General features: G+C 48.7%; 1 protein-coding gene and 1 long non-coding RNA gene across 4 annotated transcripts in view; one reads left to right on the top strand and one right to left on the bottom strand.

The window, feature by feature from the left end:
• LOC308438272 overlaps window positions 1-11574 on the bottom strand; it is a 24976-nt gene extending 13402 nt beyond the window's left edge. Inside the window, exon 1 of the long non-coding RNA XR_013975588.1 lies at window positions 11442-11574. This is a non-coding gene — a long non-coding RNA (uncharacterized lncRNA). The remainder of the gene's footprint in view (window positions 1-11441) is intronic.
• LETMD1 (LETM1 domain containing 1) lies at window positions 11523-23685 on the top strand (the record flags this gene model as incomplete). Of its 3 annotated transcripts, XM_080939617.1 has the most annotated exons (9): window positions 11523-11782; window positions 12214-12365; window positions 14190-14305; window positions 14844-14926; window positions 16943-17129; window positions 17226-17327; window positions 17427-17579; window positions 19166-19262; window positions 19954-21495. In XM_080939617.1, the coding sequence occupies exons 1-9, from the start codon at window positions 11661-11663 to the stop codon at window positions 20022-20024; spliced, it is 1083 nt and encodes a 360-aa protein (XP_080795743.1). In that variant the 5' UTR covers window positions 11523-11660. The 3 variants fall into 3 exon arrangements, with proteins under 3 accessions (XP_080795743.1, XP_080795744.1, XP_080795745.1); XM_080939618.1 differs by lacking the exon at window positions 19954-21495 and having other exon boundaries at window positions 19203-19259; XM_080939619.1 differs by lacking the exons at window positions 14190-14305; window positions 16943-17129 and having other exon boundaries at window positions 19954-23685.

Below are 23685 nucleotides of genomic sequence, written 5' to 3'. Positions count from 1 at the left end.
ATTTGCAGTATACTGGAACCGGGCGGCTACCTCACATCACATTAATAAAAGCTAATCACAGAATGTACAGGTGTGTGTATACATGTGTGTACACACATATGTGTATGTGTAGATATACATATGTATATGTGTATGCACATGTGCATGTGTGTATGTACAGGTGTCTATTTGTGTGCTTGTGTATGTGTGTGAGCTTGCAAGTGTGAATGTGTATATACATATGTATGTAAATGTGTATATATACCTTTGTATGTGTACATATGTCTCTCTGTGTGTATATGTAGTACACATGTGTACATGTGTCTGTGTGCTTGTGTGTGCATGTGTGTATGTGTGTATATACATATTTGTGAATGTATATGTATATATGCGCATGTCTGTGTGCTTGTGTGTTGATATGCGTGTGCATGTGTGTATAGGAATGTGTGTGTTTGTGTGTGTAGGTAGGTTAATATGTGTGTATGTGCATGTGTATGATAAATGTATAGATATATGTGAGACCTAATAGGGCCCCTCTGTAGCCCTGGCTGGCCTCACCTTTACAGAGATCCTCCTGCCTCTGCTTCCCAAGGGCTGCTATTAAAGGTGTGCCATCATAACTGGCATTTTTACGTTATTTTTTTCTATTATGTTTTATCATTTTAGATTTTTTTTTTCAGTTCTGTTTTTAAACATTTCACACAAACATACCAGCACAGCTCAGCTTTCACCTGCTGTCACTGGGGGACTTTCCTTCATGCACAGGATGTGCTGTGGCCAGAGTGCCCCCCCATACCAGGGGACTCTGTTTTAACCAAGTCCATGCTATATAGAATAATGAAATGCCACTTAGCTGGGAGCACGTTTCCACCATTACAAGAGCTCTAAGGGTTAAAGGAATGCTAATGCCTTTCGCCTGGCTCCCGGTGAGAGGCTGAGAGGCCCGGGGCCAGCCCAGGGCAAAGGCCGGTGCTACCTCAGCAGCTGTACAAGGGTTCCTTACCTTTTGCATTTGTCTCTGGCCTTCTCTGGCTACAGCCAGGAAAACCTCAAGATGTCAGTCAGTCTCCTGCATCTTCAGATCAGCTCGGGAGACAATGGTGGTAGACGGGGGTGGGGGGGTGAGGGGGGTAGGGGATGGGAGGGTGGGGGCAAGCGTAAGGTTTTCCTGTAGACACAAGGCCACCTCTTACCTGTGCTGTCTCATTAACCCGCATTGTCTTTAACACAGCACATTTACCTTTTGTCTTATAAAGTATTTATCCAGGGTGAGCATCTGAAGTTTTTGTTTAGATTTATTGTTCGTTTTTGTTTTTGTTTTTGTTTTCAAGACAGGGTTTCTCTGTGTAGCCCTGGCTGTCTTGGAACTCACTCTGGTGACCCGACTGGCCTCGGACTCTGAGATCTACCTACCTCTGCCTCCAGAGAGTGCTGGGATTAAAGGCGTGTGCCAGGCTGAGCAAGATGCCAGTAAAAATGGCTTTAGGGTGCAGAGGAACAGAGATCATCCCTCAGCCGGAAGGAGAGCTGGACGATCAGCACCCCTCGGGGCTGTCCCTGCTCTAGAAGACCCTGACTTGTCTGCACCAGACTGATGCGGTTTGATAAGCAGCAGAGCCTCAGCTTCCCTTAAGAGCAGCCCGCGGACTTTACAACAGCGACACCTACCGACCATCTGGAGGAGCGGGCGGAGGTCTAGGAGTGGTAGCTTCCCGAAGGCTCCCAGGTCCCTTCTGAGTGCCCGCCCCAGAGCTGCAGGAGTACATCCTGTGTTTAGTCACTACCCTCTTAAAGGGGTCGAATGATAACACCCTGTGCTCAAAAGTAAACATTAGAAATGTATTGTGCCGACAGGTATGAACCTGAAGCTATTCTCTTCTCACCTGCTAATTTCTAGTACACTGTAGCAGTCCATCTGCCTGTCCGTGTATCCATCCATCCTTCCATCTGAGCCGTGTACACTGTTGTGTATGGCCCTAGAACTCAGAAGCAGACTTTCCTGAGTCACCCTTCACTGGGTACTGGGGACTGAACCTGGGTCTTCGAGCTGGGAGGCGCATGCCTTTCCCACTGAAGCATCTCCCGGGTCCTGCTGTCCAGTCTCTTAAGCGTTCCACAAGCTTTAACTGCCAAATAGCACCGCATGGGAGGGCCTGAGCTTGTGAACACTGTTTACCATGTCTGGATGGTGCTTTTCAGTAGTGAGCACTCAACGGAAGACAGGACAGTCTACATCCCACAAGGACCCCAAGAAAATGCTACGAACCTTCCCCCTCTGAGGGAAGGCTTAGAAGGTGACTAGTAAGCACAACCACCTATAGGTGGCGCTGTCTGTCCATTGTCACCTTTGTGGCGCTTTCTCACCCCTTTTAAGAAATCCTGAGTCTTACAAAAATGGGGATCTCTCAATTTTATTTTATTTTGAATGGAATAATAATGAAATAAATAAAATAAATAATAATGAAAAATATTAGACAGTGCTGGAAAGTATGGCTCAGTGGTAAAAAGCACTTGCTGGTCTTGCAAAGTCCTGGAGTTTGGTTGCGAACATTTATGCAACTCGAGGGTATCCAACGCCCTCTACTGGCATCCCAGGGTAGCTGCACTCAGATGCACATACCCACAAATAAATGAAAATAAAATGACTGTTTATTGAATTCGTGTACATAAAAGTATTGCTCAAACTTTTAAAATTTATTATCTTTTTTAATGAAACCTTTGAAGGCATAGCAGTAGTACACTCCTTAAATCTCTTCATTTGGGAGGGAGAGAGAAGCTGCATTCCCGAGTCTGAGGCCAGCCTGGTGCCTTAGGAGATCCGAGGACAAATCCAGTCCCCTAGACCTGGAGTTGCCAAATGTTGTGAGCTGCCATGGGGGTTTTGGAAATTGAGCCTGAGTCCTCTGGAAAGGCAGCTAGTGCTGTCAAGCACAGCACCATCTCTCCAGCGCCATGTTTTCTTCTCCTTTTCCTTCTTTTTCTTCTCCTTCTTCCTCCTCCTTCTTTCCCTCTTTTTCATCTTCTTCCTCCTTCCCCTCTCCCCCCTCTTCTGTTTCTTCTTAAGATCTCTTGAAGCTATGTCTAGTCTAGAACTTGCTATGTAGCTGAGGCCGGCCTTGAATTCCTGAACCTCCTGCCTCTGTCCTCCTAGTGCTGGGTTTACAGACTTAGGCTCCATAGCCTTTATTTATGTATTTATTTACTTATTTATCTATTTATATACTGCAGGTTAGGGAGTATGTGCACACACAGGTGTGTGTGTGTGAATCTGTGTTATGTGAGAGTGTATGTGCACAGATGCGTGCATGTGTGTACACATAGATATGTGTGTGTATGTGTACAGATGTGTGTACAGGTATGTGTGAATGTGTGTGTGCACAGATGTTTGTGTGTACCGAGATATGTGTATCTGCACAAGATGTGTGTGTGTGTGTGTGTGTGTGTGTGTGTGAATCTATGAGTGTGTGGTATGTGTGAGTCTGTGACCTTGTATGTGTGTGAATCTGTGAGAGTAAGTGTGAGTGTGCATAGGCCAGAGGCTGTCACTTCGTGCCCCTTTTTCTTTATTTTTTAATTTATTTTAGGACAGGGTCTCTCACTGAACATGAAGCTCACTGATTGGTTGAGACGGCTGGCCTGTGAGACCAAACTTGCTGGTGTTACACGTTCCTGCTGCCACCCTAGGACTTTTACTGAGTGCTGGACATCTGAACTCAGTTCTGCACAGGAAATGAGTAACTGAGTAAACTCTGCAGCTTTCACTATCTTTAAATCTTCTCAGTGCCTTAACTTATTGTGTGTGTGTATTTGTGTGTCTGTGTGCTCTGTGCATAGGGTCTGTGGAGGCTGAAAGAGCGAGGCACTGGATTCCCTGGAACTGGAGTCACATTGTAAGCTGCCATGTGGGTGCTGGGGACTGAACCTGGGTCCTCTGGAAGGGCAGCGAGTGTTCTTCACCGTCTTTAGGATATGGCAGGAAGATCATGAGTTCAAGGCTATTTAGCAAGGTCTAGTCCAGCCTGTGCTGCTCAGAACTGTCAAAGAAACAAAGGACAGGCCATGGTGGCTCACACTACAATCCCAGTCCTTGGGGATGAGGCAGTGGGAGTGACTTCCACTTGGTTGAAGCCACAACCTGGACTTCATTGTGTGTTCTGGGCTTGTGTGTCTACAGAGTGGAAAAACCTACAAATTCTAGCCCAAGATACCAAAATTCTAACAAAAAGAATGAACCAAAGGAGAAGGTGTAATGATTCAGGTAACACTGGTCCTGTCCCAACATGGAGTCCTCCTCGGCACCTCTCAGCCCTGGGTGAGACACTTCTGACCCCCGCTCCTCACCACCCAGCAGCCTCGGCAGTGGTTCTGGGACTGTTGACATCGACCATGATCCAAACAAATTATGTGGTGTCTGGAAGATAGTGCTGAGCCTCGCAAAGCAAGCTGCTTTCGCTGTCACTGTTTGCCCTCACTAATGTAACCCTTTCCAGCGCTAACGTAATTGTGGTTTGCCTTTTTAAACACTGGCCGTACCCGCGAGCTTGAGCACAAAGAGACTTTTCAGGGACATGAGCCTGCTCTGGGTCTGGACGTCAATAGAAAAAGACTCAAAACGTGTAATTGGCTTAATTGCTGTGGTTGTCAATAACTGTCTCCTGTGGATCATTTCATAAGCAATCCAGAAGAAACAGGTTTTGCCCAGAACAAAAACCTAGTTGTTGTCATCAGTTTCTGGGTTTTTTTTTTTTTTTTTTTTTTTTTTTTGACCTCCTTCCAGTCTGCCTTTAGATTAAATGTCACAACCGTCAGGTGGACAGGGAGAACATCGTCTTTAGGGGGCTGCCAGCAGGTCCCTGTGAGGCAAACCACCACAAGCTGGGGATGGGTCCAGGCTGCCTCTGCCCCAGACTGACAGCGGGCCGGGGACTGGTGATGGGAGGGGGCGGGGTTTGAGGCTACAGATCTATTTTCTCAGGGCTCTGAGTTGTCGCTGTTTTCTGTCCCACTTTTCAGTTTGCCCCAACATTCACAATTACCTGTCACCCTGATTTATTTATTAATCGTTTGCTCTCTGGTTTTTCAGAAAGATTTTTGGGTGAAGACGGAGACAATAAAGATGCTGGCGGTAAGGGAACACACAGAGCGATCCACAGTAGCGCAAAGTTCTCACTGGCTTCTCGAGCCTGCTGCTATTGACCTGTGTAGACTAAAGAAAAGAGCTACGGTTTCCCAGCAGTCCTAGCAAATCTCACAACAGCTCAGGACTTTGTAGTCAGCTGACAGATCGAGTGGACAAAGAACTAAGCCTGACAGTAGGATTTTTTACTGTTGGCTTGTGTTCGGTTTTTGGCTGTTGTTAACAGACAAACACACAACACACAGTCCCCAGCCTTACTGATGCCTCTTGCTCTCTGGAAGCTGATTCCCCAGCTCTGCCGAGTGAGGTGGGTTCTGCTTTCCTAAGAGTAGCATGTTTGAGATTCACACCCAGCTTCCCTGTTCCAAAACAAGATGAGCTCGCACCATGTTCAGGAATTCCCCTTCTGAGTCCCACAGGCCTTCCCGGAACACGAGAGACCGTGTGTGCTGCAGTCACTGCCTTTTAGGTCTGTGTCCAAAATAAACTGTCCACACCTACCATCTCATCACTGTGGAGGAGGGGCTAGAGTTTGTGGACAACCTGGGTCACATAGCAAAACCTTGTCTCAAAGCAAAACCAAACCAAGCGAACACACTGCCTAACACGCCGGATGGAGAATATTATCTGATGAAGCTCAGACGGCCTGTGAGATCTTACAACAGAGCAGCGGGGACGGCTCTGGCTAACGCCTTCTCTGCACTCAGCACGGCGCCTCTCCTCACCCGTAATTAGCTGCACTTGCAGACTAACAGTATGGCTAGGAAGCCCTGCCCTGGGGGCCTTTGGCAACAGCCCAAGGGATTCTGTGCAAAGACTACTGAGAACGTGAAAGCTTCTACATATATTAACTAACTCACCACCAACAGCCCTGTCGGATACAACCATCACCCCCCCCCCCCACCGCTTTAAATGTGTGGAACGCAGGAAAGTTTAAGGAGCCCCGACCAAAAGTTAACACAGCCAAGAAGTGATGAGACTCGGTCAGGCTGGTGATGACAAGGTGGACAAGGTGGACGGACAGCTTCCCGTGGTTTCCCCCACGGGTCTCACGGAAGATCCCACATGCCCGCCAGCCCTCCTTCCGTATGTTTGCTTTTGCTGCCTTAAATCACACCGTTGAGAAACAAGGGACAACGGGGTGTCTCCTTTTTATACAGAGGACGCCCTTCCAAATACGATGTATCAAAGAAGAGGGCTGGAGAACGGAAATGGACAAGGAATCCAAAGGACTATCAAACGGTGAGTTCTGAAAGTACTATTTAGTACCAGCAGGGGGCAGGCAACGCAAGTTCCACCTAGTGAGTCCCAACATAGCCACGACTACCTCCACCCCACGCCACCCCTCCAAAAAAAAAAAAAAAAAAAGGGGGATCTATAAAGCCACAGAGATGAGGTTCATCCACGGTGTGCAAGAAATCCCTCTAGAAATATCCCAAGTGAAGTGTGAAAGGCACAGAGACCATCAATGGTCCAGAGACCAGGAAGCACTCAACCCCAGACCCGCAGGCCTTCCCATGCCGGTTTGCTGCTGCAGCGACTCTGCTCTTGAGTTGCTACAGGTAGTTTTCTTATGCTTGTAGCCCACCGTTTGCGATGCCGGGAGAGTAAGAGGATAAACGGGTTACATGATAACCAAGCAAGCCTGTTCTACAATAGTAAGACTCCATCTCAGAACAGAAACTGAAGTGCCTGCCTTGACTCTGCTATCTTTGGAAAATGTTCCATTAAACCTCCGACTGCCGGCCTCAGATCCCATGGGGACCTTCTCTCCTGACCCTAGGACAAGTATTACTCTACTGCAGCTCTGAGCTTTTTGAGAAACTGGCCTGTTAGCATTTTGTCTAAGCTCCGCCCCACAGTTACCTGGCAACAGCCATGTGGGACTGACTCACTCTAAAAGGGGCTGCTCGCCCCTCCCCCTCTCTTGCCTTCTTTCTCCCACTCTGTCCTCTTGCCCCTTCCCCCTTCTTTTCCCATTCCCTCTCCTCTCTCTCCATGTACTCACGGCCGGCCTCTACTTCTCTACTCTCTTTTCCTTTCTCTGCCTCTCCTACCCTCTTAACACCCCTCCCCAATCCCCGAATAAACTCTAGTCTATACTATACCTGCGAGAAGGTATATATACCTCAGCACGGGCCGAGGCATTCCCTTCCCTTATGCCTTACCACACACCCACCAAAACACATCCCCTCCTCTTTTTTATCTTTTTACAAACACATCATGGCCAGTCTTGTAAATAGGTCTTAGGTGGCTCCAGTTAGCCTCGACTCATGCGACAGCCAAGGATGACTTTAAAGTTCTGTGTCTTTCTTGAAGCTACAGCATGTGCCACCACATCCAGTGTGTACAGTGTTGGGGATGGAACCCAGGACTTCCTGTATCCTAGGCAAAGACTGTAGTAAGCCAGCTACCTCTCCAGTTGGTCCCCATTTACTGTATCATATGTCTGGGACCATTTAAAGATGGTCAAAGCTTTTACATATATTAGCTAACTTAACACCTGGAGGGCTGGAGAGACTTCAGAGATTAAGAGGCACTTGGTGCTCTGGCAAAGAACCAGAGTTTGGTTCTTCACAGTGGATTACAACCTTCTAAACCTTTAGTTCCCGGGGATCTGGCGCCCTCTTCTGGCCTCCTCGGGTACATACATCTGGTATGCATGGGTGCGTCCGGCCACAGTGGAGGGAGATGGCATTTTCCTTCCACCGTGTACATCTGGGAGAGAGAACTCAAGTGTCTTTAGTCACTGACTCATCTTGTTGGCCTCTCTTTTTTATACTTTTGAGACAGGGTCTGTGTGTCACTGCCTGGCCAGGACCTTGGTTTGCAGACCTGGCTCTCCTGGAACCCTTCTGTGTGTCTGCCTTCTGAATGCTGGGACTAAGGATATGCAACACTATAGCCATCTCTTTTTTCTAAAAGCTTCTATTTGTTTATTAATTATTGACTTTTTACTTCTTGGGACAGGGTTTCTCTGTGTTACAGCCTGGAGTTCTCTCTGCAGACCAGGCTGGTCTTGAACTCAAAGATCTGCCTGCCTCTGCCTCCCAAGGGCTGGGATTAAAAGCGTGTGCTACCACAGCCTGGTTTCATTTTTGACATGCCTATTTATGTGTTTGTATGTGTACATATGTGTATATGAGCGTGATATTTATGCGTGGGCTTCAGCGTTCACCTGGGGGCAGAGAAGACTGTCTGGTGTTTGTCTTTATCACTGACCACCACATTTCTTTGAGGTGGGTGTCTTCCTAAACCTGACAGTGACAGAGACGCACACACCCAACAAGCAATGCACTTAAAATCCTAGATAAAATATTTATTTATTGACTACAGGGTTTCACTATATAGCTTGGGCTAGCCTGGAATTCACTTGGTAGCCCAGGCTGGCCTTGAACTGCTGAGCTCCTCCTGCCTTCCCTTCCCTGGTGTGGTGCCAGCTTTGGGAAGGTGAAAACAAAGGCTCAGCCCGGCTATGTGAGGTGTGACATTAATCTTACCTTCGTCCTCTGGGTGAGAGCTAGGATCAACTTGGGACCTCTGGGCATGCCTGGGGTGGGGGCGGGAATTATCTTGAGTAGGTTGATATAGAACACCAGGGTTAGTTCCTAGGCTGACGTCACGGACTGTATAAAAAGGAGAAGGTGGCCCTATGGTGGTGACGCACACATTTGATCCCACCATTGGGGTCTGAGGAAGTGGGTGGGTGATTAGCTGACAACAGGCAGTTGTCACAGTCTCCTTTCCAGAACAGTCACTATGCCGAAATCAGTGATGTTTCCTTATGTTATGCAGAGGGTACAGGTGCTCAGAGAGAACCATCAGGGAGCCCAGAAATGTCAATCACACAGGGTTGTCTCCTCCGTGGAAGAAATGTATGCCTGTTTCCCACTGGAAAGGCGTGGCATAGACACCGTTAACGACCTTTGCTATCTGTAGGGCCAGACCTCATCCAAACCCCTGGAATGTTTATCCCATTCTCTCCCTAGACCTTCATCTTTAGCTTCTTCAGACAATAGAACCATCTGTCATCTTAGGGTTTCCACTGCCGTACAGACACCATGACCAAGGAAACACTTATAAAGGACAACATTTAATCGGGGCTGGCTTACAGGTTCAGAGGTTCAGTCCATTATCATCAAGAGTTCTACGTCTCCATCTGAAGGCACCCAGACTTGGTGCCACGTGGAGGTCTGCAGAGCTCTGTCTGCAGCCTTTGCTCTGCAATGGACTTGAGATTACTTGTATCAATGTAGGAATTACGAAATCACCAATTCTGGCTCAGCTGTTAAAAGCACTGTCTGCTCTTCCAGAGGTCCTGAATTCAAGTCCCATGGTGGCTCACAGCCATCTGTAATGGAGTCTGATACCCTCTTCTGGTGTGTCTGAAGACAGCTACAGTGTACTCATCATACATATAATTTCATAAAATATTTTTTAAAAAAGAAATCATCAGTTCATCTACACAGCGTTACTACATGAAAGTACATCTTCAGATTGATTCTGAAGGTCACCAGTAGGGTGGGCTGATGCCCAGGAATCACTAGGCTATGTGATAGCGGCAGGAGAGGCGTCTCAGCAGCAAGAAGCAATCCTGAGATGGAGTCTCGGAGGACGCCGCACTCTCAGAGTTCACCCAACACAGGCCATGCAAATCGGTGGGCCATTTCTAAGAACCTTACTTGCTTCTGTCATACAGGCATGAGCGTGCACACACACGCACACACACACACACACACACACACACATGAAGGCAAAATGCTCACACACCGATGCAGATCCAGTTCCACATTTGAGTTTTTAATAAGTTCACAGATGACGCCTGTCACTTCATCTCAATACAGAACAGCCGTGGACACTCTCACTTTAAAAGCCTCAGCTCGGTGAATAGATTTCCAGTGTCTACAAGGCCTCTCGATTTCCCTGAGTCCGACAACCGGAGTTTCAGGTTTTCTCCAGGTCATGCTCAGCCGGGTGTGCAGTGTTCCAAACCGACCGCAGCCGGCTCAGCATTGACCGCCGCAGCCGCATAGCGCCTGTTTAATTATCTTTGTGCAAGGACAACCTCAGATGTCTGTCCTGACTGCCACTTTGAGACAGGGTCTCCTCTCTCTCTTTTCCCTGCAGGGCGTTCCAGGCAAGCTGGCCTCTGAGATTCTGGAGATTTCCCTACGTGCGCCTGTGTGCGTCATTCGTATTTGTGTGTCAGCAGAAAGAGAATGGATGAAACACTCGGTAGCTATGATCCCTGTCCCGGTTTTTTCTTTTTTGTAGGGTGTGTACATGTTTGCGCATGTGCACTGCTGGAAATGCGCATGTCTGGACTGCCTTTGTCAATTTTCCTTTTTTTGGACAGGGTCCCCTCTGACCCTGTAACTTGCTAACTTGGCTAGACTGGCTGGCGAGCAAGTGCCAGGGCTCCTCCTGCCTGGAGCTCAGCTCCACCGAAGCTCCCCTTTCCCCTGCTGGGGTCGGGGTCATGGGCACACACCACCGTGCCCAGCTTTGGCATGCGAGTCAGGGATCGAACTCAGGTCCTAATGCTTACACCGCACTTTACCCAGGACCCCCCTCACCATCTACAAAATGCCTTCCTTTAGTTTGTTCTCCCAGGCATTTCCATCCTCCTTACAAAAACGTCCGTGACTCTGCACTCTTGTCCCCTGAGAGTTATCCTATTAGTGAACCGAACATTCTTGGCAGACACCGTAGCTGAGGGACTTAGCCGCTACCTGAGAACCGAGAGAACCCATCTTTGAGTCTTTCTATCCTACCTAACCTCGTCTACCCAAGAGTTGCAGAGCACAGCTTTGCAACTGTTAAAATCTCCAGCACCCTCTTAACACCGAGCCATTCTACAGCCATGGGAGCTTTTGGATCGTCACGGAATTCTACAACATTCCACAGGAAGTACACCCAAGTGACACGCCCAAGGTCCCACACACTAAACCTGACTTCAGACACACGGCTCCAGCATGCTTCCTTCAAGTCGGTTAAAATGCCTATGGACACAAGAGGGCCGTCAACTCTGGGCTGAACGCCTAGAAACCCTTCCGAGTTTCAAGTAGTCGTTTATCCAAAAATATCCATCCCGCACCTACTATGTGACAAGGGCACATGAGGACCACAGTGCCATGGGAGGGGAGGGAGAGGTTCTACGCCTGCCTCCGTCGCCAGCAGAGGGCGCTGCGCGTCCCCGCGCTGCCACCGTCGAGGCCACCGCCTGGGACACCCACAGAGGTCAAGGGCAGCGCCCGAGGCCCCAGGGACCCACGAGGGCACTGGGTCTCTCAAGGAGACGCCGTCCCCGACTCACGATCGCTACCTCAGGCTGGGCCCGCGCGCGCTCCCTCGGGGCGGCCCGCTTCCGGTCCTGCGGGCGGAAGCGTCGCCGCGTCCAATCCGGGTCCCCGCCCGGGCTCGCACGGGGGGCGTCCGGCGGCTCGCAGCCGCCTGTGAGCGCCGAGGGGCGGCGCGTGCGTGCAGCGGGGCGCACTCTGACCCGGAGACGACCTCTCTCCCCGCTCCCTCCCGGTCTGTGAAGATGGCGCTGTCCAGGGTGTGCTGGGCTCGAGCTGCTCTGTGGGGTTCGGCCGTCGCCCCTGGACCCTTTGTCACCCGGAGGCTGCAGCTGGGCCGCTCTGGCCCTGCTTGGCGAGCCCCTCGGTGAGGGCCCTGGAGAGAGAAGAGCATTTTTGACCTAGAAGCCCCTCCGAGAGGCTCATCCTCCGCCACTCGGGATCCCACGCCTGGGGCCCTGGGTTTTGCTTTTCCACGCCGGATCCCTACCGAACGCCGGTCCTTGACCCTCTCTGTGCTCCGTGCCCACCGATCGTCCCCGCACACCCTGAGCTCATCTTTCGGCTTCCCCTGCGCATCTCTCCATGGCCTCAGCTTGCATCCCCCTGGCCCTGGGCTTTGCGCACACTGCACGCTCACACCTTTTTATCACGTTTCTGCATGATCTGCTTCTCTGAGACCAAAGGTTTTCTGAAGGGTCGAGTTCCGCTCTCAGGAACTTGTGTTTTATAGTAGGCGCCCTAGGTACGAAGTGGCTCCTACTAGCTCTCAGACAGTCTCTTTGGTCTTTCTTGTAGGTCTTCAAAGTTTCACCTTTCTCCAAAGGCGGACGTGAAGAACTGGATTTCTTACGTGGTGACCAAGACAAAAGCGATTAATGGAACGTACCATCGTTTCTTGGGGCGTCATTTCCCCCGTTTCTATGCCTTATACACAACCTTCATGAAAGGTAAAAGCTAACACTGAAATCCCCAAATCCGCTCAGTCAGTGAGATGGGCGGGGGTCCGCTGCAGCGCTGTGAGTTGGGATGTCTTCTCTTCAGAAAGTGTTTGAGCATTAATTCTTATAAACTGTCACCTCTTAAATAGCTATTAGGATGTTATGGTAGACAAATTCTGACATCACAGGAGAAAGCAGAGGATATAAATATATTCTAATTTCCGTAGAAATTCCTTGTCCTGAGCAAGACCTGGGGACAGTAGCAGTACAGACCAGACCCAGGGATGGTTATAAGAAAACCAGATTAAATGCCTTGTTTTAGAACTTTAGCTTCTTAACATCAGGGCGTCATGGTCAATTAACCCCATGTGTTCCCCAGCCAGACATGAACTTGATGCTTTCCGGTGCGTGTTTATCACATGGCCAACTTAGATAACTTGTAGTGGAAATAGAATTATATACACTTGGTTTCTTTCGACTCAAAGTGGCGGCCGGGTAGCTATGTTGAAATAACACTGATAATGTCACATGACTTCCCTGGAACCAAAATGCCGGATTGAAATCCCACTTGGGATTTAGACTGTACTCTCTCGGTAGTGACTTAACACGGTTTGTCCCTTTGGCTTCTCATCTATAAAGAAGTAATAGAACCTACCTACTGATGACCTATTTACGACTGTTATTTAGTTGTCCAGACTGACCTGAGACTTCCTGTGTAGTTGAGGATGACCTTGAATTTCAGGTTCTGAGTGCTGGGGTTCTAATGCTGAGCCTCCACACCTAATGGTGAAGATTAAATCAACATATTTAAAATGCTTAGAACATGGCCTGGCCTATTTTAGTATGGCAGCTCTACACAAGTGCCCCATATGTGTTAACTGTTACTATTATTGTGTTCTATACTTTTATCCACTAATTAGAAAAATAGAATGTTGCCAGCTTTGACTATTACTATAAGTGTTATCTTCATGGACATACTTTGTCCAAGCAGTGGAAGTAAGAATGGTTGCCTTGCCAGCCATGGTGGCTCTGTGTCTACAAACCTACAACCCAGCATTCCAAGGCAGAATCGGGAGTTCTAGGTCAGCCTCAGCTACATAGCAAGATCCTGTAAAAACAAAACCGTCAAGCCCCTTGGGAAAAACCACTTAATGACCACCAATCAAATACATACATATATGCCCTGGATTATTTGAAGCCAATGTAGATAATATCTTGTTCATGCATCTGGAAGCACTAAAGTGATTTTATTCATTTTATTTGTGTGAACATATACATGTATGTGTGCCATGTGCGTGCCTCCGTGCTCTCGGATGCCAGAAAGCACAGATGCCCTGGAACGTGAGTTCTGGGTGGTTATGAACCACCACGTGGGTGCTGGAAACTGGACCTAGGTCCTTCTCAAGAGTAGTAAACATTTTAAACCTCTAAGCTATCTCTCTATCCCTGGAAGTGTTTTTTAAAAACTAGGTAAATATATGGATTATCGTCGAATAAAGATTCAGAATGGAACCATAGCATTATGTCAGATTATGCAATTTATAAATTATGCAACTTCTAAACCCCAGAATGCAGCCAGTTAACATCTGGCCGGGGAACACACAGGGCTAATCGACGGTGATGCCCCAGTGTTAAGGAGCTAGACCGAGTAACGAGCCCCACGGTAGATCATAATCCGGGTAGTACGCAGAGGGAAGGGTCGGGAGGTCTGCCAGGCGCAAGCTTCCCTGCTGGTCGTGCGGGGAGGGGCCGGTGTGTGTGCATGTGAGTGACCACAGTAGGAGATGCAAACCGGGGTAACACCACATTCTGTCCTCCACTCTAACGGGGCAGGAATACAGATGTTGTGGGCTGATGGCAAAAAGGCTAGAAGAATAAAGGCAGACATGAGGAAACAAAATCTAAAGTTTCATCAACTCTCTTACCGGGAGATGGAGCATTTGAGACAGGTACGGGCCAGGGACAAGCACCCAGAAGCCCTCGGTGAGGTAACTAACCCAGAGCTCAACTCTGCTTCTTCCCTTTCCTGTTGACCGCTGGCCACACATTCCCCTCGGCCACAAGGTGTCCAGTTGTCTGTCAGAATTGGGTTCGCTGAGATTCACGTTCACAGCAGGGCATATAGAATTCCTGTAAGTAATAAAACCCAGTTTGGTTTTTAACACACAAAGATCTGCACGGAGCTGCCTGGAGAAAGCGTTTGGCCCGAGGAGCACTCTGAAGCTGAGTTTAGAGCCCAGGAGACGTTCTGCACGTCCGAGAGAGTTCACTTAGGGATCTGAATAAAAAGGCCAGGCCTGTAACTCAGTATCTGGGAATAACAAAACTTAGCATCCGAGACTCCACCCTCAAGGAACTTACCGTCAGAAGATAGAAGTAAACCTGTTCTGTAGGCCGCTGTGTAAGCTCACTCTAGGTGGGATGGAGGGATTGGCCACATTACCAGGAACTCGTGGGTTAAAGCGGGATCTGTTTGTTTCTGTTTAGTTCCGGCGAGATATCACCAAATGTGTCTTCATAGGCCTCATCTCCATTCCGCCCTTTGCCAACTACCTGGTCTTCTTGCTAATGTGAGTATAGGCCACCGGCAGCCATGTATGTCTGTACCACGTGTGTGCCTGGTACCCTAGGTGACCAGAAGATGTGTCAGATTCTTTAGAACTGGAATGACAGATATGTGTGCTGGGAACCAAACCCAGGTTCTCTAGAAGAGCAGTTCTCTTAACCTCTGAGCCACCTCTCCAGGCTTGAAACTATATGTTTCAAGATTTTTTTAATTAAAGTCATCTTGTCTGGCAGAGCGGCACAGAACCCCAGTGCTTGGAGTTGGAGGCAGAGGGTCAGAAGCTCGAGGGTAACCTGAACTATAGAATGAGTTAAAGGTAAACCAGAGCTACACAAGACCTTTCTCGGGCAAACAAAAAAGACAGGAAAATGATTCATTTTTAATTACTGTCTTATCTTTTCTTTTTATGTATATGTGGTTGTGAGCACAATTATGTGCATGCAGGGTCCTGTGGAGCAGAAGAAGGCGTCGGGTCCCCTGGAACTGGAGTTACAGATGGTTGTGAGCCACCATGTAGGTGCTGGGACTTGAACCTGGGTCCTATGGAAGAGCAAATAGTGCTTTCAACCCCAGCTCCTAAGAAAATAATTTTAAAACCTTTTTATTTCAGAAGTTCAGAGATCATCAAACTTCTTGCTTCAATCTTTTCGTTTTTGTGAATTTTTAAAAATTAGATTTATTTATTTTATGTCTATGAGTGTTTTGCCGGCATGCGTGTATATGCACCATGTAAGGGCCCACAGACGTTTGTATGCTATCATGTTGTGCTGAGAACTGAACTTACAACCACTCAGTGACATAGCACAATGACAGTAGGTGGCTCAGCAGCCCTGGGTGTGGTGACGTAACCTCAGTGTCTTCCCACCCTACAGACAGAATCTCAGTCTCCAGAAGAAATGACACACTGGAAAATGTTTTCACCAAAACAATTATTTTGCATTCCGATATCATGACTTTAGTATTTGATAGGCAGAGATGATGCTTGTAGTGTGTGAGCATTGGCTGCTGGGTAATAGCAACTTCGCAACAGAGTAGATGAAAACCACTCTCCTCGTGATTTCAGTGCCTGGGGGCCCAAGTGCTTCCCAGTACCCACACTGCACGGCTTCCTGAAGCTCCAGCTCGAGGGGATCTGATGCCCGGCTCTCAGTTTTGAACAGCTGTACTTGTGCACAGAATCACAAATAAATACATAAAAGATGGCATCTGGATAGGGCGCAGGAAAGGGATTCATTTTTCTATGTAGTGTTAACAGGCTGGACAATGATGTTTAGCAGTTGAGCGAGACAGCTGGAGGGCCCAAGGTCATTCTGTGTCTGGTGCTTTGCTGTGGATACTTGGGAGATGAACCTGCCTCTTCAGGATGGCAGTCTGGGGTGGTGGAGCTGCTCACAGGACAGTCACAGCTCCAATGAGCATGCGACCTTGTACAAAACAAACACAAACCCCGAGTCTCACCATGTAGTCCGAATTGTCTCGGAACTCAGAGAGATCGGCTTGCCTCTGTCTCCCAGTGGGACTGAAAAGGTGTGTGCCATCACACGTAGCCTGTACTTGTGATATCTTTGTCTTAGAGGTCGTATGAATTAACACCCCAGAGTGGGGGAAAAAAGGAGAGGTAAATAAACCTCACCTGCCCATACAAGTACCAGAGAATTTGTAGCTAGGGTAACTGAATTAAAGAGCACATCCTGGCCTTTTCAGGACTGTGCACCTGTGACTGTGGTGTGGTAGGCGGTCTGCAGTACAGACCCCATGTAGCTGTGTATGAAACCCTACAGAGCATGTTCTATGTTTTAGTTCGAAGCCAGGCATTTTCCGTGCCTGCTGCACACCTTTAAACCACAGTCTTACAGCTTGCAATGATTCGGAGACGTGGCTGAGACTCACAGGAGAAAGACTGTTGAGCAGAGAAACAGGTCCCTGCTGGCTTCCTAGGACCCAGGACTGCCAGGTGCCTGACTAGCCAACTCTGAAAGATGCTGCTGTCAGAAGGCAACTTTATGGCTCTTTCTTTTAGGTACCTGTTTCCTAGGCAACTGCTTGTCAAGCATTTCTGGACCCCCAAACAACAAACTGATTTCTTGGACATTTATCATGGTCTCCGGAGGCGGCCCCACTCGGAGATCATCACACATCTAAGAAGGGCCAGCACTGTTGTTTCTGATGAGAAGCTTCGCTGGCATCTGACAGACCTGTGCACCAAGGTATCTCTCCAGCCAGGGCTCTGGAGGTCCTGGGCTCTAAAGCCAGTTACAAGCAGCTAGTCAGGGGCTTTCTAAAATCTACTCATCTCTTGCAAGGTGCAGAACGGCACCCACCCAACAGCCCAGGACATCCTGGCTCTCAGAGGATGCTTCTCTACCCATCCCCTGGGCTTCAGCCAGCTCCAGGCTCCGCAAATGGTGAGCACCTTGAGCCCTTTGCATCCGCAGGCTCACCAGGTTTGAGGCTGTCAAGTAAAACTTTCTCCCTTCTCTCTTCTCCCTGCCCTGCTGTGTCAGAGAGCCTTGAGCCAGGCCGTGCTCCTCACACCTTACCTGCCTCCGCCCTTGCTGAGATGGCGTCTGAGGAGCCACACCACAGTGATTCACCAACTGGACAGGGCTCTGGCAAAGCTGGGGATTGGCCACCTGACTTCACAGGAAGTGAGATCGGTGAGAGTTTGATTGCTGTGTCAAGCAGGGTCCAGGCTGGGCTGGAAGCTTACAGGGCTCCTTATCTTGCTCAGAACAAAACTCAACCTCTGTGTCTGGGTTGCTTTAGTTATTTTGATATAGCAGCTCCCTATGTAGCCCTGGTTGGCCTCAAACTCTTTGTAGATGAGGCTAGCCTCGAACTAAGTGCTAAATGACAGGCTCATGGTGACATGCTGAAACCTCCCACCATCCCATGTAATACAGGCTAGCCTTAGACTTAAAGCAATCCTCCTGCCTCAATCTTTTTTAAAATTAATTAATTAATTAAATTAATTATTTTTACACCACAGATTTTATTCCCTTCCCACCCTCCATCTGTTCCACATCCCATATCTTCTCCCCACCCCTCCATGTCTCCACTTGGGTATCCCCACCCCGCCAGACTTCTAAACACCCTGGGGCCTTCAGTCTCTTAAAGGTTAGGTGCATCTTCTCTGACTGAACCCAGTCCTCTGCTGTGTATGTGTTGGGGGGCCTCGTGTCAGCTGCTGTACTGCCTGGTTGGGGGTCCAGGTTATTAGGACTTCTGGTCCTCCTACAGGGTCGCCCTCCTCCTCAGCTTTTTCCAGCTTTTCCCTATTGCTTCAGCCTTCCAAGTGTTGGGATGACAGGCAGAGCCACTACACCTGGCTCCACATTCTTTCATTCTACTTCTGTGGACTTTTTTTTTTTATGAACATAGATAGTGAGGATGAATTTAAGAAGCAGGGACCCCGGGCAGGTACGGTGATGGTACATCTGTCTTTTTAAAAAAAATCAAGGACAATATGTTTTAAGCCTGCTATTTGGGATTGTATAGGCATATGAGTCACAGCCTGCTGTTCCAGACTATACAGGCACGGCAGTGACAGCCCAATGTTTTAGACTATACAGGGGTACCAGCCATCAGCTTAAAAAAGAGGGAAGTGGGGTTTTGCCTCACAGTCCTGGAGGTTTTGATCCTGATAGTTCGCCCTGCTGGTTTTAGTGCCATAATGAAAACAGTGCATCCTGGAAGTATGTGGTGAAGCAAAAATGTTCATGCCCTATCAGCTGGGAAGTGAGACAGGAAGAAGAGAGCTAGTGTCATGCCCTTCACAGACAGGGACAGTGTTCCTTGACCAGAACCTCCCAGTAGGCTTCTTGTCTTAGCCCCTCCCCTTGCCTCCCAGTAGGCTTCTTGTCTTAGCCCCTCCCCTTACCTCCCAGTAGGCTTCTTGTCCTAGCCCCTCCCCTTACCTCCCAGTAGCACAGAGCAAAGCACTGAGCCTCCTGACCTGCAGCCCAAGCTGAGGCTGTTGGTAACCTGGGCTCATACTGGAATGCGTGTGCCCGCCTCATGCATGCTGGTCAAGTACTCTACCTGGGGCTAAGGCCCTGAGCATGAGGGCCTTGGCAGGACATGAAGCAATGGGTGTATTAATTTATCATCTACCGTTTACACTGCATGCTGGAGGTTTCCTGTGGGGATGAGGTGGTGGCGTATTCAGGAGATGCAGTCAGTTGTGGATCTCTGTATCTGGTGCACTGAGATTGTTAAGATGTCTCTCTTCTGGGTGCTCCAGGCTTGCTATCTGCGTGGCTTGAACTCTACCCACCTAGCTGATGACAGGTGTCGAACCTGGCTGGGAGAATGGCTGCACATTTCCTGCAGCCTGAAAGGTAAGGCAACCCCTGCGGCTGTGCCACAACACAAAACCACAGTACGGACAAGACAAACAAAAACTATGTCCAAGATCAGCTTTGAACTTACAGCAATCCTCCTGCCTCTACCTCCTAATTTTGGGATTATAGGCAGTGGACCACCACACCTAGCTCATTTTGTACTTTATTCCGGGATCACTTAGGTATTGTGAAGTTTTTATCTAACATATTATATGTACATATATATGTGTATGTATGTATAATTCAAAGGGTACATGTGTAGGCTCACCGTAGACTGTAAGACAGGCCTGCTTCCTGCTTTGAGGCATTTATCTGGGACATACCTTGTGCACGCAGGGTTTTAACATGTATACTTGCCCATACCCATTTCATACCAGCCACAGCCCTTCTTCTGCAGTGTGCCAAACATGCCAGACACTGCCAGGTGTTCCTGAGCATGGGGTGGTGAAGGGAGAGGGACAGGATTGTCCCGGGTGAGAAGTCGTCTTGAAGCCGAGAAATGTCCTTACAGCAGCAACTGCTACCATGAGTGACTGCTGTTGTGAGAGAGCCAAGGCATGGAGGATTAAGTGTGCATTCAGGGGCGGGGAAGCAGGGACCGTGGGAATGGCCTCACGCTGCTCCCCATCCCTGGCTTCCTACCAGGCAGCTGTCCCCTAGCAACTACTAACTCTGATGGTGTTTTCAGAACCTGAGCTGTCCCTCTTGCTGCACAACGTGGTCCTGCTGTCCACCAACTACCTTGAGACAAGGCGCTGAGTGAACCGTGGGAAGGATGGCATTGTCCTGCAGTCGCATAGTGTAGTGGTGTGGGACCAAGGAGCACTGCCCGCTGTCTGTGTGCACCACTAGCGCTGGAGGCAGGCAGAGGAGCTACTCAATGGGAGCTGTACACATCCCTCACTGCTTAACCTAACAAAAACCCGTGCGTGCTGCCGTCCCCTGCTAACCCGGAACCGGCAGGCAACTCCAGTACTAGACTCTTATTGTGATGTAATACTGAGGTCCTACAAAGTCCGCATCTGCCTAGGTGGGAGTCACATGGCCTAAAACTCTCCACTGCCATATTTTATTTTTGTTGTTATTTTGAGGTGAGTCCTATGTTGCCTGAGCTGGCCTCAAATTCCTGTGCTCCAGGCTTCTTCCACCACAGATTTAAGGGTGCCAGGGCTATAGGTCTACTTGGCACTGGCCTCACTGCCACGTTCTTTACAGCAAGCATTGTTTTGGAGCTGAGGATGACCTTGAAGTCTGGTCTTCCTCCTTCCACAGGCTGGAACACGGGTGTGGAGCACCAGAGAGCTGTGGGGTGTTGTCTTGGGAAACTAGGCGAGTGCTCCTCACTGCATCTTTTTGCACTAGAGATCTATGGTGCCAAGAACAGTGCAGCTTACCCTGGAGTGAGGACGTCTGTGCCTGGCCCTGCGCCAGTGCCCTGGCAGTGGTTTTTCTTACACCCCTGCCCTTGTCCTTTTTTGGCCTTTTGGAGACAGTCTTACTATGTAACCCAGGCTGGCCTTCGATTCCCGGCGATCCTGACAGACAGTTCTGCCACAGCCTCCTGGGGGGCTGAGAAGATAATCATGAGCCACACCCATCCTTTCTGGGGAGACCAAAAGTAGGGATGTTTTTCCTGTCACTCGCACAGACGGACGTCCACCCCTCCTTCAGTATTCTTTGGACACTTTTGTTTTTAGTAACTTATGGGAACATTCTAAAGGAGAAGGTAAGAACGGCTGCTTGGCCCCTCCCTGCATTCATCCCCAGCGTCTTAATTTCCAGGCCGTCACCACCCCTAAGGACCTTACATGTTTGCTACCTCCACTGTGTTGCAGTAAGCCACCTGTAACCAGCACTGACTGCCTTCTTTAGGCTGTGGGTCAGATCACACAAGGTACTAATTACTGCCTAGCCTGGGAGACCAGGAGATGTGCATCCAGACAGTGAGTTGGGCTAACTGTTTTTGTGTGTACATCCATGTCCTGTCGTTTTGTAATAACTTACTGTAAATGCATGAAGCACTGTCTTTAAACCCAAGTAAAGACTGCCTGAAACCAGTTTTGGGGAATTACTTATGCATACTCTACTCACTTTCCTAAGGCTTCTTTTCCAAGAGTGATGTAACCTAACTAATGGGTATTTAACTGGTGGGGCGGAACTTCCAGAAGGAAGGGAAGGGAGCCCGGGAGAAGTGCTGGGTGACCAGGGTTAGAGAAGCTCAACCGCAGACCGCAGGGTCTAGCAGGCCAAGGCTGAGGGGAGCGGAACACAGGACAGGTTTTTGGTGCTTCAAAGGCAGTGATTTGCATTCCTATCACTGACTTAGTTCTATATACATAGCAAGATAAGCATCCTTTCTCTTATCTGCAGTAAGAAGAACCCCACAGCACTCTTTTCAGTATTTCTTTAATATTACATTTAAATATTCTCTTTAAATACAGCATTATTACAATGTAAAGAACCTAAAGAGTGAACATTGTTTTCAGAGAGCCAGACAAGCTTTGGGTTCACATTGAGAGTCCAACCTGTGCACAGACTCCGAGGAGACAGCGCACAACTGCACCACAGTTCATCTAGGCCTAGACTGGGGAGTGCTCTGCTTCTGTGACACAGGCCTAGCCTTCCCGGCACCCAGGAACCAGACATCCTGTCCAACTCAGGTAGCACCAGAACTGAGATGGGCTAAACTGTAGAAGAGGTCTTTGCTTGACATTAGTCAATGCTAAATATAGCGCTCAGAAGTTGGGGTCAGTTTGAATCAACATGGAATTAATGAAATGCATTTAGAAATATGTAGAAATATCAAATATCTTGGGGTTGGCTAGTCTTTACATTTCTTAATGAAAATCCAAATCTAAGAGCTAAGAAAGATGGAGTCTTGAGGGAAGGGGCTGCGTTCCCCCTGCCCAGCAAGCACACTCTCAAAACGCTTCTTTTCAGCAACAGTCTCAGCTAAGCTTGTCCGAGAGTTCTAGCCAGGGGTGAGAACACCTTGACCTCTTCAGATAACTCTAGTGAGACTGGAGAGAGAACTTAACTCCAACAACAACAACAACAAAAAAGCAGACCCAAGAAGGGACAGTAGCAGAATGGGCTAAACACCAACATCCATGTTAAATACAAGGTCCTCCAACTTAGGATTTAGGGATTCTTATAGATGTTTCTGCTGCCATATACACTAAAGTTTATGACACCAGGGCCTTATTATCTCACCCAAAATAGATAAAAATGAGTGAGGAGACACACGCCTGCATGATGAGGAAGGCCAAGCTGGAGGCCAGCCTGGTCTACATAGCAAGCCCCAAGCCAGCCAGGGCTGTTCAGCAACCTACTGCCTCAAAACAAGCGTTTCTTTCCTGGTTAGTAAAGAATGGTAAGAAAAGGACTGTTTTGCTCCTACTGCCTCAGTTTAACCAGAAGGCAGAGGTAACATTGCCAATAAAAGTCAGTGCTGAGTGGGGACCTTGGAACTTCACGAGCTCACGAGGAGCAGCATTACTGAGGTAAGTTGAGTCTGAGTCGCAGCCATACAATTCATTATTATGAGATCCGGAATTCTTTGGAGTGTGGATCCTACATAATAACTAAGAACCAGTCTGACTTCCAGTTTTCATGAATCTCCAAGACGGAAGGTTCCAATAACACCTGCCACTCTTGGGATTGAATTGTAAACGCCAAAGAGCTTCCCAACCCCACACACCCAGGGCCGTGAGGGCAGCAGAGAGGGAGAGGGAGTCCTAAGTCGTGATAACTGCTGCAGCTTACATCCCATTCAGAGCCAAGACCTCCCAAAAGGAGTGTGTGTGCATGTGCCACACTAGGTGAGAGCAAGTGTGACAAAGCCATCTTCACACTGTTCCATACTGGACCCCTGCCTGATGTGCAAGCCTCACTCTTACATCTCTACCCAGCCTGCATTTCACCTTCCAAGACACAAGTCTCACTCTAGTACTAAAGCACATACGAAAGAGTTCATTACAGACCAGGGATCCCCAGTTTGCAGGTCAGCTCAGGGAACACCAAACACATTGGAAATTAACTTATTACCAACTAAGGGGGTGGAGAAAAGGCAGAATAAATGTTTAGAGCTCTGGGTTTTGTACAGAAGCAGAGACTCTTGTGGGGCCTCCCCTCCATTCTAGACTCAGGTGAACGGCCTTCCCACTAGCGTGGCTGCTTCAAGCAGGAAGGATGTCGGGAGCTACTCACATCCTTGGTTCCGGCACTAGGCATAACGAGCTGCTGGTCACAGTTCACTCTGGGATCGCTATCTTTGTCCTGCAGCTGGGGCTGGTCTCCTGGGTATGCTCTCTCAGAAAACACATGGACTAACCTTTCCTACCCACTTTCCTAAGACTTCCAACAAAACAACCTGGGAGCAGCAGGGCTGTTCTGAAATGGCATTCGATAATAAATAGAG

The sequence above is a fragment of the Micromys minutus genome (genome assembly GCF_963924665.1).
Source record: "Micromys minutus genome assembly, chromosome: 27".
Taxonomy (NCBI): Eukaryota; Metazoa; Chordata; class Mammalia; order Rodentia; family Muridae; genus Micromys; species Micromys minutus.
The sequence above is the reverse complement of the archived record's forward strand: the minus strand, read 5'-3'. Positions and strand labels throughout refer to the sequence as shown.